The 16,952-nt window shown below is 43.6% G+C and overlaps 2 protein-coding genes across 2 annotated transcripts; one reads left to right on the top strand and one right to left on the bottom strand.

Annotated features, from left to right (window-relative positions):
* Positions 1-178: 178 nt before the first annotated feature.
* Positions 179-11,923, top strand: tm9sf1 (transmembrane 9 superfamily member 1). Its single transcript, XM_071908867.2, has 9 exons — positions 179-610; positions 2,488-2,699; positions 3,259-3,390; positions 4,265-4,387; positions 4,727-5,082; positions 5,847-6,001; positions 7,077-7,262; positions 9,421-9,694; positions 10,732-11,923. Exons 2-9 carry the CDS (start codon positions 2,493-2,495, stop codon positions 11,123-11,125), a joined length of 1,827 nt encoding a protein of 608 aa, XP_071764968.1. The 5' UTR covers positions 179-610; positions 2,488-2,492; the 3' UTR covers positions 11,126-11,923.
* Positions 11,924-12,702: 779 nt separating this feature from the next.
* nanog (nanog homeobox) lies at positions 12,703-15,627 on the bottom strand. Its single transcript, XM_071908881.2, has 4 exons — positions 15,225-15,627; positions 14,148-14,527; positions 13,674-13,817; positions 12,703-13,083 (listed from the first exon to the last, which is right to left on the bottom strand). Exons 1-4 carry the CDS (start codon positions 15,625-15,627, stop codon positions 12,703-12,705), a joined length of 1,308 nt encoding a protein of 435 aa, XP_071764982.1.
* Positions 15,628-16,952: the final 1,325 nt, after the last annotated feature.

Genomic DNA, 16,952 nt, shown 5'->3' with positions numbered 1-16,952 from the left:
AAAATGCGTCCGTTTCGCGGGAAACCAAAAAACAGGCATCATGTAACGACCGATCGAAGATAGCACCGTTGAGCACTGCCCATCGATTGTGCGGTACCGATTAGTTTTGTCTGGGTCCGACAGGGGAAGCAGTGGAAGTGCATTCGATTGGTTCATTAAGGTTGAAGGAAATCCGGTCAAGATAGCAAAATAATAGAGTCACTCTGGTAACGACTTAAACAGGTTAATATTGGATTTCAGTCGCGTTAAATCACGATATATCACCCGCGTTCGTCTCAGATGTTGTTTTAGTGGGACATATTACCGGTTAGTAAGGTAACGTTGGAGGTGTGTTTTTACTTTCTCCGCCCACTCCGGAAAACTCAACCGTCATTATTTTTATTTTCTGAGGTGACGTGGAGTCGGTCCCCTTCTTCAAGCTCGTCTCATGTGTCGATAAAAGTACTCGGTGTTCCCGGATCTGCACATAATGAATGCATAATACTCGGGGGGAGAAAAAACGACAATTTCCAAGATGTTTATAAACGTGTAGGATTTGGTTCTCTATCGGCGCATACTGGAGGAGAGAGGAGACTCTTGGGGCCTGGAATCCGAAGAATCCGGCGGACAGGCAGGTTTTGTCGGATCTGCAGCATTACAGGATGTGCTCGGTAGAGAGGACTATAGTCACACAACAGTAACAGTGATACAAACTAAAATAGTATAGTAACTATTTGTCTTGACTGTTGTCTTTTAGTGAGTCCAGACGTCTTATCAAAATACAAGGCGCAGCTCTCTAATTATGCAGTCTGGATGTAGATCAATCGTTTGTTTTTAACCACTGAAAGCGGAAGCCAAATACAGTTGCAGTGCAATTTACATTGTTTTGTGACACTCTGACACCTTGTTCTCACTTAGGTTCCCAAACTGGGGTCAGGGGACCACCGGGGGGTCCTTAAGGGGGATCCAGGGGGTTCACAGCAAAATGAGGAATAGTTTAATTTCACTATTATTTCACTCACTAGAAATTAGTGCAGCGAGAGTTTATAAAAGCAGGACTGTTTCCATCATAGGTTTCAGGTTCTCTACTGTTGTTACTTCCCCACCTAATAATTTTGTCATATCTGCCAACAAATATCTTCTCAGATGGGGTTTCTTGGGGCAATTTTTTTCTTTGGTCTTAAAGTGTATCTATTTGACTATCTAAAAGTTTAGGAGGCCCAGATTGGAGATACTACCATGTGTGAGGGGGCAGGAGACAGTGAGACACCCTCGAGCAAGAGAGCAGCTTCTTGAGCCTCTCCTTTTTTTTCTGCACCTATAGGGGAACCACCTCAGGTCTGTTGGTAGCTGTTAAAGCGGAAATCAGAGTACTGATCTGAAACCAGCTTTCCTCTCAAAGCCATATTTCACAGTGGTAAAACTTGTTCACTATTCAGCAGGCGCATCTCCTTAGGGGTCCAGGAGCAGTCAACTTCCAACATTAGCTGTCCTGGGGATCTGCTGTCACCGTGATTTATTTCTTCACTACTTTTTATCCCAAATTATTGCAAACCAGCAATACTGCGTCTTAAAAATTTGGAGGATGCAGAATGAAGTGTATTACCAGTCCAAATTTTCTTGGTTTTAGATGCAGTAAAACTACAATTTATATACTAGGTTTTGAATGTAAGAAAGTGGGGCTGACTGCAGGTCCCCAGAAAAAACTCTTATAAGAGTATGGATACTAAAAAGTACAAATATTCAACTTAAGTGAATAATAGTGAAATTTATGTCAGTGAGACCTGACCAGTGATTCTAGACCACTGTTTGTCAAAAAAGCTGAGGCAGACAGTTGCCCTTTAGCACTGACTAGGGATCAACCTCTGAAATTCCCCTCTACCCTAAAGGTGATGATACATGATCCAGTTTTTGAGACAACAGAGATGCTTTCACCAAGGATGTGGTGATGCAACAAAACCTATATGGCTAACATAAGGTGCACAATTGTAGTGAAACAATGTGGTTGGTCATGATTATTTACTCATCTACATTGCCCTAACATGTTAATATGTCATGGTATTTAGTAGAGAAAGCTCAAACTGATCCCTAGATCAACATCTATGTGTCGTGTCACTTTATTTCTAGTCTCACAAACTCATGACAGACAGCCCAGAATGAACAGAGCTCATTTTATTCCAGGTAGAGAGACGTCCTTGACTGATTAAGCTGATGAAATACGGTGTAATTCAGCGTGGTTACACCATGTCTCACAACTGTTTCTCAATTTTCTGCAGTGTTTTGTTTTAACTTTGTAGTAGTGACGCTGCAGGAATCCTCTGTTCGTACCACTTGACATACAGTATAAGCCCTCAGATATTATCCTTAAATGACATCTGTGGACATCTTCAGCTTATTCCTAGTCTTGAAATGAGAGGCAGAAATCTCAGGACAGACAGTCTAGTTTATTCTGGGTAGAAAGCCGTCCCTGTCCCATATGAACTGACGAACTGTGTGTCTTTGCTCCAGGGGTTATGCAGCTGGGAATAGGACACCTGCCAGGTGGCTGTCTGAGGACGATGGGCCTGTACTGCGTCTTGGTCCTGTGCCTCCTGCCGGGCTGGGCAGTCGGCTACAAGCGGGGGGATAACGTGACTCTGTATGTCAACAAAGTGGGCCCTTACCATAACCCCCAGGAGACGTATCACTACTACACTCTGCCCGTCTGCAGGCCCGAGAAGGTCAGTCTTTGTTGCGATCCGCTGATATAACTCTTAGAGGAGCTAGAGGTCTTTGTCAGGCTGTATGAAACTTCAGGTTCAAATGTTATATGAAATTGTGGAATTAACCACTTGAATATCCACTTGCTAATCTTATTTATTTACTTACTTATCCACCTATTCATTCATTCATTGTTTGCTGTCGAGAAATTACACTTGTCAAGATAAGAGGCTTTTTTTCTCTCTTGTTTAAAGGCCTCATGACATGGAAATCAGGGCTTAATTCATGACTCATGGCTCTGAAGGAAAGTAAATATAGGCAAAAGAGTGTGATTGTGCATGGTGTTGGTGACGGTGCCAAGATGCACAACAGTAGTAACTGATTACACACCTTTTTAGAATGTGTAAATAAAACACGACGAGGCAGCGATGAAGTGTGATTGCAGCCAAACACATTTTTTTCTCACCGTACCTGCTGTGACTACCTGGGAGCATTATGTGCTCTTTTGAAATCCACTAGCTAACGGAATTAGCAGCGAAAGCTCTGTCTGTCCTTCATGTTGTAACACGTCTTGTTTAGGTGCACCACAAGTCCCTGAGTCTGGGGGAAGTGTTGGACGGCGACAGAATGGCAGAGTCATTATATCACATCCGCTTCGGAGTGAACACAGAGAAAAAAACACTTTGCCAGCTCACTCTCTCAGAGAAACAGGTATTTAATTGCACCGGTCCAGTCCACTTTCATCTCAACTCTTTGCATCACAGGCAGGCATCATGGGATATCAGTGGTCTCAAACTGTGGAAAAAAATGTTGCAAAACTGTAAATTGATGATTTAAAATGTGTATTATTTATTGACGAGCTTTTAAGGATTTGAAATGTAAATGACTGGTGTTGGTATGGTGTAAATTGATCATGGGATGGTGGAAGCTGCAGGGATGAAGTTAGTTCCTTCTCCTCCACGCACTTTTTCAAATCGTACAGTATTAGGACCCACTTTTGAGATAATTCAGATAATTATCATGGCTAAAGAATCTCTGAATTAATTAGTTCTCTGCATCTCTGAGAAATGTCGGGTGAGTCTATATTATGATTTGAGATGCCATTTGATTTGAATGATTTGAAACCAAGTTACAAAAGTCATTGCATCAAAATTAACACTAACAAAATTACAAACTTAGTCAAAATATATAATCAAATAGTGTTGTTTTTTTAATTATTATTTGAACATTTGAACTTCTTGAGGTGTGCTGGCTTTTCTTGCCCAAGACTTAAACGGCCTCCATGACTTGCAAGATATTTACCAATACACAGGATCTGATATAAATGTCTTGTGCTATTTTAAGTGAGTGCCGACTGTATGTGGAAACCTGGCTCGGATGTTAATGGAAAGTGTGGACGATCATCACAGATGATTTGTTGAATTGAATGATAAATCAAGCAGTCTTTATCTTCTTTTCCCCCCAAGTATTCAGATTAAATCAATCCTGAAAGTGCTGTCTCACACCGGTTTGTACAGTTGACTAGGACTCGTAGCCATCATTAAAACAGGTGGGATGTGATCCTGGATGTGTGTGTGTGTGTCAGGTGGACCTGCTTCGTGAGGCCATAGAGGAGCTGTACTACTTTGAGTTTGTCCTGGATGACATTCCAATCTGGGGGTTTGTGGGATACATGGAGGAGAGCGGCTTCCTGCCTCACAGTCACAAGGTAAACCTGCAGCTGTGTGTGTGAGCGTGAGAGAGAGAGAGAGTGAGTGTGTGAGAGATTGTGTATCGGAGGGCTTGTGGGATACGCTAGATTGGATTCCACAGTTACAGGGTGAAGTGTGTGTGTGTGACAGAGAGAGAGAGAGAGAGAGACTGTGTGAGTTTGTTTTATTTTGTTATCGCTTTATGCAAAGTTCCTGTTTCAGCTATTTTGAAACTTCAGTTGGCACTCCTTATCTGTCACCATCTCTTATCTGTCACTTTCTCTTCTCTTCTCTTCTCTTCTCTTCTCTTCTCTTCTCTTCTCTTCTCTTCTCTCTCTCTCTCTCCCTCCCCTCAGGTGGGCCTGTGGACTCACCTGGACTTCAACATCGAGTACAACGGCGACTCGGTGATTTTCGCCAACGTCTCGGTGAAGGACGTGAAGCCCGTCCCCCTGGAGGAGGGGGGCGGGGCGGTGGCCGGCGTCGGGGTGGGCGGCGGCAGCCTGAAGGTCACCCACACCTACAGCGTGCACTGGTTCGATTCGTCGCTGCCTCACGCCCGGCGGGCCGAGCGCCTCAGGGACTACTCCTTCTTCCCCAAGACGCTGGAGATCCACTGGCTGTCCATCATCAACTCCCTGGTGCTGGTGGTGCTGCTGCTGGGCTTCGTCATCATCATCCTCATGCGGGTCCTCAAGAACGACTTCGCCAGGTCAGTCAGCGATTATTTGGAGTTCAGGATGAGTGTTTGGGAATTTTTGTGTCTTAGCAGGTCTTGAATGCGTATTAAAATACAGTTATTAGAGGTCTTATTTTTTCACCATGCAATGACAGGCTTCTTTGAGCCACATGTCTACTCTTAGATTAAAACACAACAGGATTAGTAGTGCAGTATGCATCCTGTCAGGTCTAGTAAACACAGTTTGACTTCCCTTAACAATAAATTTCCTGTTTCCTGTCCTTTTTGTTATTCTGCCCATGTATAGTTTCAGAAGTTTCATTAGCTGTGTTCAGTCAGAAATACGCTGGTTTTAGTTTTTTAAACTGGTCTTAAATTCAATTCCAGATAGCATTTAAATGTTTTACATTTGGCTTTCTGAAACCTGCAGATACCCTGTATTGGGAATGATGGTAGGGATAGTTGTATATCTTGTGAATTGGTTAAAAAAAAAAACTTTTAAGTCTGAGGTTCAGTTTTAGAGGTTCTAAAACCCAGTCATACAGATCTGTATTCTGATCGGTCTACAGCTTTTCATTTTCACTTTCATTTCAGTGGCAAAATTGGTCTTATATTTCATTCTAACTGGCATTGGTGTCCAAAAGGTTATGAAACTTGCAGACACCTGCTGATCTACTTTCCCCACAGAAGTGTGTGCACATGTACAAGTCCCATTAATTTCTAATGGGAGAGCAGTTTTCCTGCCTGTCGCGCACCTGTTCACGTCCCGGATTAAAGCGCCTTTGCCTCATCTGCAGGTACAATGTGGAGGAGGAGGGCGGCTGTGACGATCTGGACCAGGGAGACAACGGCTGGAAGATCATACACACCGACGTCTTCAGGTTTCCCCCTTACAAAAGCCTGCTGTGTGCCGTGCTGGGAGTCGGCGCTCAGTTCCTCACTCTCGCCACCGGTGAGTGTTCATTCTCAAACGCACACAAACACACATGCATGTATGTGGACACACACACACACACACACACACACACACACACAGGTCTGGTAAATTCCAAATCACTGAGTATCAGGGACTTTCTTTGTCCTGCTCGAAAACTGAGCAGTCGAGTTGTGTGAGCAGCACCGACCCGTAGCTGCACCCTCTTTGTACTGAATGGCAGTGTGACATAACAACCAGAAACCCGATAATGGCACACACACATGTAGAATATAGCTGTGTGAACGCACACAGATACACAGCTAGACATAGGGAGGTGCGTTCAGCCACTCCATTTACCTGGGTGATGATGAATCAACTTTGTCTGCAGCTGACGTTGCAAATTTGCTCTTAAATTTTAACCACAGTATTTCAAGGAGTGTGTACAATATACAAAAACCTCTTGTTCTTTTCATGAATTAAACTGACTAGGTGAGAGCTATGATCCCTTATTGATTTCACTGATTGAATCCACTTCAATCACAAGGGGCAGGTGTGGATGAAGGGGAGGAGACAGGCTAAAGAAGGATTTTTAAGCCTTGGTTCAGTTGAGACACTGTGCAAAAATGGGTGAAACTCAAGGTTAGGAAAGTGGTCCTTATTTGTAGTGTATATATATAAAACCAAATATTAGCACATTGAAGGCAGGTATTTACTTGCTGGCAAATGTAGAATGTCCCGGAATTATTTTACAGCTTCAAGTTGCACTAGGCAAGACGTTTAGGTAAAAATACACCTGTTTTATCAGCCTAAACCACAAAGTATTAGAGAAGAGCGTCCCATCCCCACTAATTGAGACCCTGTAGATTCACCCTATTTGCCCAAATGTAATTCTGGTGTCGGGTATGGACACTTCTTCCCCCACCAGAACCATCTCCAAAATTTTTACTGTTTTTGTCTTTCATCAATCTGGAAAAAGCCATTCATGCTTTTATATCCTCTCACCCAGCCAACTCTGTTTATTCCTGCCCAAATCAAAAGCCTCTCCAGTGTTACAGCTTCTACAGATACAGCATCCTGACCCCACTAACGTCCTGTCCACTGGTTGCTGTAGGGATCATCGTCATGGCGTTGCTGGGAATGTTCAACGTGCATCGCCACGGCGCCATCAACTCTGCGGCCATCGTCCTGTACGCTCTGACCAGCTGTGTGTCCGGCTACGTCTCGTGCAGCTTCTACACACAGATCCACGGCCAGCGCTGGGTCTGGAACATCATCCTCACCTCCTCGCTCTTCTCCGGTGAGTGAAGTGACCATCAAAGACACACAGCTTTCCACGAAGTAAGAGTAATAGGACGTTGATATAAAAATACACTACCAGTCAAAAGTTTGGACACACGCATTTTTCTTTATTTTTACTATTTTCCACATTTTAGAATAATAGTAAAGACATCAAAACTATGAAATAACACAAATGGAATTATGCAGTGACCAAAAAAGTGTTAAACAAATCAAAACTATCTTATATTTTAGATTCTTTAAAGTAGCCGCCCTTTGCCTTGATGGAAAGGCAAAGGCTTTGGAAAGAAATTCACACATAGGCATCAGCTTCACTGTTTATATTTGTCTAAGGAACAAATTTTAAGCATTTAAGCATAAGCATTTAGATCAAAATGGCTTTAAGATAATGAAAAACATAGCACATTCAATCAGGTGTATCCAACCTTTTGACTGGTAGTGTAGTATTCACTACTTTCCCCCCTTTCTTCCCAGACACTGCAGTGAGGCCAGCAGACAATTTATAGTTTTTATTCAACAAATTTACAATATATAGAAAGGAGCAGCCAGGTGACACTTAGGTAACCCCATCAGTCTAAATTACTATGTACTGAATAGTAATGGGAGATATATTTTATGAGTTATGGTTGACTTTCTTTCACATAAACCATATTCATGTATAGTTTATGCATGGAGGACACACTTCTTTCTTCTTATACAAGGTTTTAAACAATTATCAGTAATGGATTTGCACGCTTAACTGAGATTCAATTACCTTCAAACTGTACTCCCTCTCTCACACCTCACTTCTTGGCTCACAGTTATTTTCTCTCCATCTGTATTTCCTTACATCCATCCACCCACCCATCCATCATCCATCCACCCATTTATCTCTTCATCCATACATCCTTCCCACCCTCCTATATTCTGTCCTCCTGGACTTTCTTTACTGCCTCTTCCTCCTCTCTCTGCCCATAGCTTCACTGTTCCCTTTCTCCATCCTTGCTTTACTTCCTTCTTCTTTCCATCTCTTCCCCATCCACACGTTCCAAAATGAGATATTTATGAGAAAAGAAGTGAGAATTATGGTATGTTTTGAATGATAGCAGGTAACTTAAGTCATGGGTTTCCAAAATGAAAACACTGTCAGACTCAATGATTTGGCAATTCTGACTGATGAATTTCAAGTAATGATTTAAAAAAAAAATTTGATATAGACTCTTTGGAAATATCTACTTTTCTCATCTGCTTGGGTGCTGCCAGGTTAAGGGGCTTTAGGGAGGCAAAGTTTTTATTTCTCCCCCTGTTGGTTGTGTGAGAAAAGGCTTTGAACCTCTTACAGTAAAATTATTCCAAAATTGCCTTCAGTGTACATTGAATGAAATGTAACAGAGATTCCACTTTCATATGAAAACAGTTTTGAAACAGACTTTTTGTTGATTTTGATATGTTGGCTGGAATTTTTATTTTTTTTTGCTACAGCAAACTATATCATAGATCGATAGGAAAATGAATGGGGATTTTTCTCATGCATGAATGTGACTGGCAGGGTTCCTGGTTGTCACTTCCCCCCCATTAGCCTTTGCTAGCAGACATGACACCTTTTACTTACTATTTGTGTTCCTCAGAGCACCTTTTGCTCCCAACATTTAATGAAAAAAGCTTGGAATGATTCCACTCAAGACTTACTGGCTCATAGAAACTTCATATACTGTACTATATCTATAGAATTAGACTGGATAGAAAGGGTGCCTCCTAGTGTATCATGGTAATCTCCTTTGGTGCACCGCACACTGTGACAATACCAGTCTATTCAGTACATGATGTATTCATTCATTCATAATTCATTAACACAGAACACGGGTTCTTTGTTTAGGAAGCTGTGTGAAAAAATATAACCACCTGTGTTTGGAAAATTGCAGGTGTCACTATTGTGATTTAGATATTTTTTAATTAATTCAGCAGTCGTATCTCATCATATCTCAGTATTCAGCATGTTTGTGCAGTAAAGGCACAATGCTTGAGCAATGCTAGTAGGTAAGGGAACAGCCAAATAGATTTTGGACCCTGGGATTTTGGACCCATTTTGTTTCCTGTTGCCGGGAGATTTGGCCTTCTTCGTTACCCAGAAAGTTGCCCACCTATCCCCACCTGTATTCATCTACTCCTTCCTTCCCCAGCTCCTCTGTTCCTGACGTGGAGCGTGGTGAACTCGGTCCACTGGTGGAGCGGCTCCACCCAGGCTCTGCCGGCCACCACGGTGCTGCTGCTGCTGGGAGCCTGGGTGCTGGTGGGCTTCCCCCTCACCGTCATCGGCGGCATCGTGGGAAAGAACCGGGCCGGCAGCTTCCAGGCGCCGTGCCGCACCCGCAACATCCCCCGGCAGATCCCCACGCAGCCCTGGTACAAACACACCGCCGTGCACATGGCCATCGGCGGCTTCCTGCCCTTCAGGTGAGTCGTCGTCCGGTGTACACCTACTAATATGTTATTATTATTTGTTATATTTACTGTTATACTCATCACCCAGGAGACTGTTTCTTATGGCCAAGGACAGTCCAGTCAGTACTGCTGAATTTGAGCCTCTAATCTGTGATGTCATGCTGATGTACAATCTGGAGCTGCCAAAATAAACAAAATAAACCCTATGTTCTGATTTTGAAGGAGAGTCGGAAGTCCACTCTTCACTTTTTTTCCAGCATTAGTATAACACATTTCATATATAAATTGGAATTTAAAGTGCTTTAATAAAAAACAGAAAGTTTATGGTCTTTTAGGTGGGTTGAAGAGCCATAAATGAACACATTAATGGTTTAAAATGTTTCCTCTCCTCTCCCTATTAACTACTGTTAGGTTACAAACAGTAGTTAATAGGTCAAGGAAAATGTACACAGGAGGTGAAAAGGCAACATTTCAAGGTCTTCGAAGTGCCATATAACAATCTTGGAAAATATTTTGTACCTGAAATTCATGACTTGTATTCATATATAAAAATAATCCCATCATCAAAACATTTGGTGGCAAAGGGCTTAAGATAATTAATAAATTAATTTATATCCCACAATGAGTTTTTACTTTTATGTCAGCTATGTTTAGCTTCTTGATCTTGATCTTGAGTCCCGAGCCAGCGCTTTCTTTCCTGTCTTGAGTGGAGTCTGCCTGGATCTGGATTTCATTTCATCCTCCCTGTGAGACTGCTGTGAGGGGAGCAGTTGTTTTGTTGTTGTTGTTTTTTTTGTTCTGTGGGAATTATCCACTCGACTGAACAAAACCCCTTGAAAGCACAGCCTCTTGAATTCTATTTTGTGGTCAGTTCATCATTGCTGTAATAATGCTTCTTCCTCTGCCTCGCTCCCTCTGTCTCTCTCTGTACTCCTTGTATCTCCCCCCTCCCTATCCCTTCCTTCCCCCCCTCCCTCTCCCTTCCTTCCCCTATTCCTCCTCTCCTTCCCTTCCTCTGCCCACTCCCTCCTCCTCTCCCTCGTCCTCAGTGCCATCTCGGTGGAGCTGTACTACATCTTCGCCACGGTGTGGGGCAGGGAGCACTACACGCTGTACGGCATCCTGCTGTGCGTCTTCGCCATCCTCCTCTCGGTGGGCGCCTGCATCTCCGTGGCGCTCACCTACTTCCTGCTGTCGGGCGAGGACTACCGGTGGTGGTGGCGGAGCGTGCTGAGCACCGGCTCCACGGGCCTCTTCATCTTCGTCTACTCCGTCTTCTACTACCGGAACCGCTCGTCCATGAGCGGCCTGGTGCAGAGCGCCGAGTTCTTCGGCTACTCGCTGCTCACGGCGCTGGTCTTCTCGCTGATGCTGGGCACCGTGTCGTTCTGGGCCTCGCTGGCGTTCATCCGCTACATCTACCGCAGCCTCAAGATGGACTAGAGATGAGACACACACACACACACACACACACACTCTTCTGAATACGCATTTCATCATTCTACACACGCACAATGTCATTCTCCTCTCTCTTACTCTTTCAGACACACACACACACACACACACCTCCTATGGGGTAAATGGGAGGAGAAACAGGGGCCTTTTATCTTGATTTGACGGGAGAAAACGAAAAGACTGTAAGAGCCGTCATGTTTGGAATAAGGGAAGATTGGCTGAATGAATGAATGGACAGATGGAGGGTGAGGTGGGGAGGGGTGGGGTCATGAGTTTAAGGGTAAAGGGGGATATTGCATTATAAAGGGATGATTGTGGCCCATCAAGAGTGAATGGAAAAATGTGTATGGTGAGGTATGCGTGAATGGTTTTATCATTGTATGATGCAGGCTGGCAGTTTGGCATCAGCTGCCCTGGTTTCCACTACAGGGTCAATCGAGGCTTGGCAGGATCCACATGCTCCATCTCAGATCATTTGACAGCCGATTTTTTGATTGATGATGCAGCAGCGCAAGTTTTAACTTTTGGGATTTTGCTCCCCCATACACACACAAATGATATGACCATTATAAAAATAGAATACAGTTTTGTATTTCGCACTGGCCCTGCCAAGCTCCATGTGGCCCTACAGTGGAGAAGAGGACTGATGCCTGGCAGAGTGAAGAGCTGTTGCAAAATGTTGGTGATGGGAGCAATATTGTCATTGTGTTCTATGGTCACCATTGACTGTGATTTTGGTTCTGATGTAAATATACAATCTTTTCAATAAAATGCTTTTTATTACAATATTTACCATGATTTGCCAGTGAACAGTTCTGGGTTCAGTTTCTTCAGAGACTAACAGCTTCAGAGAATGTCTTTGATTCCTTTGTAGAGGTTTATCTAAAACTTATTTTATAGCCAACTGACATTAGCAAGCAAACTGCATTGTTATTGAGCCCCTGTGATTCCAGTGGCTTGTAAAAGCTAAAACATTAAATTCATTTTTGGTCTTTTAAGGCCTTAAACTATTATACTAACGAAAAAAAACTATTTGTGGTAAATGTGCAAACATAATAGCTTATGCTGTATTATTAAGACATGTTACCCTCAATGAAAAACGGACAAAATTTCAAGTTGCCAAAGTAAACTTGCATTTATTAAAGAAAAATCCATTAAGATGTGAACACATCAGATATGTATCAGTACTTTGCCTTATGACAGTTCACCAAAAACAATGTAATATGGTAGACACATCCAACTTGGACCTATGCAGGACTTTGTCCTGTTAGGAGCATCACCAAGCGCAAAGAACAAATACATCAACGTATATTAAATACTCTTGTATAAAAATAAAACTTCCAAGTAAAAAAAAAAAAAAAAGTAAAATACTTATAAACAGTAGTATGAACAAGGCATATGTACACCCAGCCGCAAATTCAAATGAGTTAATCACCGGCTTGGTTCAGTATTTGTTGAAACTTGTGGAGCGAATATTAACGTGGCCACTAGAGTATCAAAACACAAGATAACTTAAATGGAACAGCTTATTGCCCACTAGCCCCGGACTGACCAACTACTGTCAACTACTGGCTGGAGTTATGCACCATGGCCATATGTAAGGGACTGCGGCTGTGGGCTGGCTCCCCATTTTTGCTGTCGCAGCTTGGGTTGTGCACACTGGTAGTTGCTACAGCGGCACCGCTGGCTGTGCTGAATGCGTTGGGGTTGTAATCATAGTGACCAACGGCTGGGGTCACGGGCCAGCTGGCCGCCTGGGGCCTGGTGGTGCCGGCCGCGGTCTGGGGCGAGGCGGGGGACCAGGAGGGGTATCCGGCAGACCCAGCAGCACCCACAGCAGCCAGGTAGTAGGCCAGGTTCTGGGGAGTCGCTTTCTTGAAAGCTGCCGCTTCTCTCATCTGCTGGTTGTACTGCTCCTGCAGCTGGGCCCGGGCCTCGCCCTGATACTGTATAACAGGTTGTAGTTAGTATTGAATTTACATAGATTATCCTACTTTACTGCATACAAGATACAATTCATCATTAAAAGCACTAGAATATATAGCAAATCAGTTTAATTTGTGGCTGTGTATCGTCGTGCCTTTAAAGCCATGACCGCACTGTGGTCAGGCCTCCATTATAGACGTGTCACTCTGTGTCCAAACCTGCTGTTCCTCTGTTACTGGCCAACAGGGCACATGGGCAGGACAACTGTCTGCTTTAGAGGGAAATCCATTCCAAACTGCCAATTGTGAAAATCTTATTTTTCCTTTTTTTGAGTTCTCAGTATCAAGGAAAATGCAATCCTCTGATGTCACTGAACTACATAGTCCTTGATGTTGAGAATTAAACAAATCAGTAAAATATGTACTTGTGTAAAACAACCAAATGTCTGAAAATTTTTGGCGCAACTCCCAAGAGGAGTAAGATCAACAACATATGGTGAGATAAAGATAAAAGATGCATTATGCATACATCTCCATTAATGAATTGTATATATACATAATATCAGAATGCAGAGCAATGATCACATTACAAATACTTGGGAGCTACTCACTGCTTGGATATGTGGGGGCATGTTGGTGAAGATGGTGGCAGGATTTGGGCTGTCTTTGTTCTGGGTGTAGCGCTCAGACATCCAGCTGGTGTCCTTCTGATGCCGCCTCAGCTTCATCCTTCGATTCTGAAACCAAGTCTTCACCTACACAATAACAGGCACAGGTCAGTTTTTTAAGACAAGGGTAAGGGTGCTATTCTTTCCTTTAAACAAGGTATGTCAAAACTAAACAATTTTGTGTGCTGTGGTTTTCGCCGCTCCTCATGCTGACGACTGCAATTGCTCAATGATCGCCTTTTAAGCACACGGATTCAACTATGTTCTTGTTCATGTGGACTGAGGTAGGGTTTGTCGAAAATGCAGGGTGTGAGAGGCATGCAAATAACCGAACAAGTAACATGAACCTGAAAATAGCTATGTGCTCCCACATAGCAAACAAACATGTGACCAAACTGTGGTTCTACAACCCCTCACCTGTTTGTAGGTCAGCCCTGTGAGTCCTGCCAGGTTTTTCATCTCAGCCGGGGTCAGGTACCTCTGGACGTTGAAGCGCTGGACGAGGGCGTTCATCTGACTCTCGGAGAAGGCTGTCCTGGCCTTCCCTTTAGCATTATTAGCAGCAGTGCTCGTCTTCTTTGGGGTAGACAAGGGTACAGGTAGAGGGCTAGGGGTGTTGGTGCTCTCGTTCCCTGTGATAGTAAAGTTTTGCGGCTCCTCGATGAGAGAGCTGGAAACTTCCTCCCTGGCATCAGGGCTCCCGCTGTCCGTCTCATCGTCAAGGTCTTTCTTTGCCCACATAGCAGGGTCTGCCTGAGGGAGACTCCCTTCTCTGCTGCTGCCAGAACTCCATGAATCTGAGCGAGGGGAAACAAACTATGAGTCCATATGACTGTTGGATCGTCAACAGGGATGTGATTAAGTGTTAATAAAAGGATGTCTTTCTGGGGAAATCATACAGCGCCGGGTTTTTTGTCAAGAGTACCTGGATATACATTTGATTTTGTCCCAGGGACAAAGTTTTGTTGTCTGGCTGTACTGTAGATGGGGAATTAACAGGAGACTGAAACCTCTGATCAGAAATAATTATTCTTATACATTCTCTCGCTGTGCCAACTTCCAGTTAATGAAATAAGACTGATATTGAACTGCTCCTCATTTGACTGGGGATCCATTGTAACTGCCTAAACTACTCCAGTTTAGAGAAACTTTTGTGTGAAACATTGTGCTCCAGTTTCACTGTGTTTAGATGCTGTTCTCAAATTCCATCGCGAGATGTCGCCACATAGCTCTACCAAGCTCTCTCTGCACTCAGTGGCGGGATGTTTCAAAACCCCTTTTAAAACCAAGATGGCTTTGGATTGGACCTCATGGGCGATACTAGAGAGCGAAATACTCGCTTTTGCCAGCGAACCGGGAAATGTAAGGATGGGTGTCTAAATCCCTAAATAATAGTGTGGGAGTTGCAACAACTGCTTAGATGTCTCTTACTTACAAGGGCAGGTGTTAGCTTTAGCTCGTTATCCAAGCTAGCTTACACCTAACGTTACATACCCGGGGAGGTGTGCGCCTCCGAGTCACTCGTTGAATCGCTACCGGCACGTCTGGTCTCCTTTTCCCTTGTATCGTACGCAGCCCGGTGTGATCCGGACAGGAGGAGCCGGCCTGCTTGGGTGTCACCGAGGTAGACGACCCCGGAGCCCTGGTAGTGACCGTGGCTGTTCACTGCATGTTGCTCCGGGCTCTGGGGCGGAGACTCTTCCCGGCTCCTGGAGGCGGTGTAGTAGGCCTGTGTCACCCCGGGGTTGTAGTTACCCAGCTCGGTAACCCCGGCCTCGCCCCAGCCGGCCAGATTGCCGTGGTTCTGCTCGTGCCCGGCTTGGTACATGAGGCCGTAGGCATAGGCATGGTACGATGGGTTGTAGTTGTAGCTTAACTGCGGCTTCCAGTCTGCCATTTCTACAGCTGCTTTACAGGGAAAAAATGAAGAAAGACTTAGTAAGAAAGACTTAAAAACGACGCCCTAAGTTGTTGGTAAAACTGCTAACACTTGGGCACGACCTGTCCTGACAAAATAGGAGGGATTTCCTCCTCACTAATTGTCTTTCAAAAAATAGCGGCAGCCTTCTGCAGGCTGTTTATAAAGATGTGTGTGGGTGTGGTTGAAGATGTAGGTGGGTGTTTTGATTTCAGCCAATCTCTTCCATAGCACCATTTCATTGGTCACCTCCATTCAAATTAAACACTCTTTGGTATGAGTTGTTTTTTTGTTTTTGTTTTTTTCCACTCTGAAATGAGTAGGAGAGGAACATTGCTTTTAAATTTTATTTATCACGTTGTGGAAATGATGGGAAATTCAAGTAGAATGAGTAGTTGCTGAAGATAAAATATTTTTGTACTAGCCCACACTGTAGGCATAAGCCTAAGTTTAAAACTGTACCACACTGGGTCACTTGTATTGAAGACTTTACAATTGTCTTATACTTAGATAAACTGAAGCAGTGGTCTCTGTGAAAACCACTGATCAAGTTTAATGTCATGTAGTCTTCCACTGGCCTAGGCTCCCTGTTGTATATATTCCCCTTAGTTACAGTGGGTTGGCTTTGACACAGTATGGATTTAGTTTAGGCTACTCCTTCTCAAAGTGATTCTTAAACTGGGTGTTTTAAGTTCAGGTCTTTGAATCAAAGCCTATGAAAAAGAACATCTCTAATTTAAGTCTTTGGATGAAGAGGGAACTCATGTTAACCACACGTTATCAGCACTATTATGCTGTAAAAAGACTATGTAATGTAGTGTTTGTTCAGTGTTATTTCAGGGCGCCTGCTGACTGTGTGACACTCCATTGTGGCCCAAAGCCTCTATTTGCCATCCAGAGATTTGTTCTCCCGGCTTTTAGAAAGGCTTAGCTAGTATAATTACTAGTGGTGTCGTTTTTCTTTTCACAAGATTGTGGACTGAACACTCTCTAAGAACATAGAATAATGTTTTAGAAGCAAACATAATGCTGACTCCTACAGCAAGGAAAAGGCAGTATTGGAACTCACGGGTAACACAAAGCGAGTTAAAGATGAAAAGATATTTTACATGGCATCTCGAGAATTTGGATCTCTTGCCTCACAAAAGATCAATAGGCAGGGGAAATTTTATGTGCTAACCACAGTTTAAGACTAACCTACTGTTTGATGTAAGTAGCCACCACATTTTCTGTCAGTGTCTTTGCTTTAATTTTACATTTACCCTCACATCTCCCAAGCAACATGATCAGCTTTCGCACATTAA

This window comes from Centroberyx gerrardi, chromosome 22 (assembly GCF_048128805.1).
Source record: "Centroberyx gerrardi isolate f3 chromosome 22, fCenGer3.hap1.cur.20231027, whole genome shotgun sequence".
Classification (NCBI taxonomy): domain Eukaryota; kingdom Metazoa; phylum Chordata; class Actinopteri; order Beryciformes; family Berycidae; genus Centroberyx; species Centroberyx gerrardi.
Note: the sequence above shows the minus strand (reverse complement) of the source record. Positions and strands in the feature narration are given on the sequence as shown.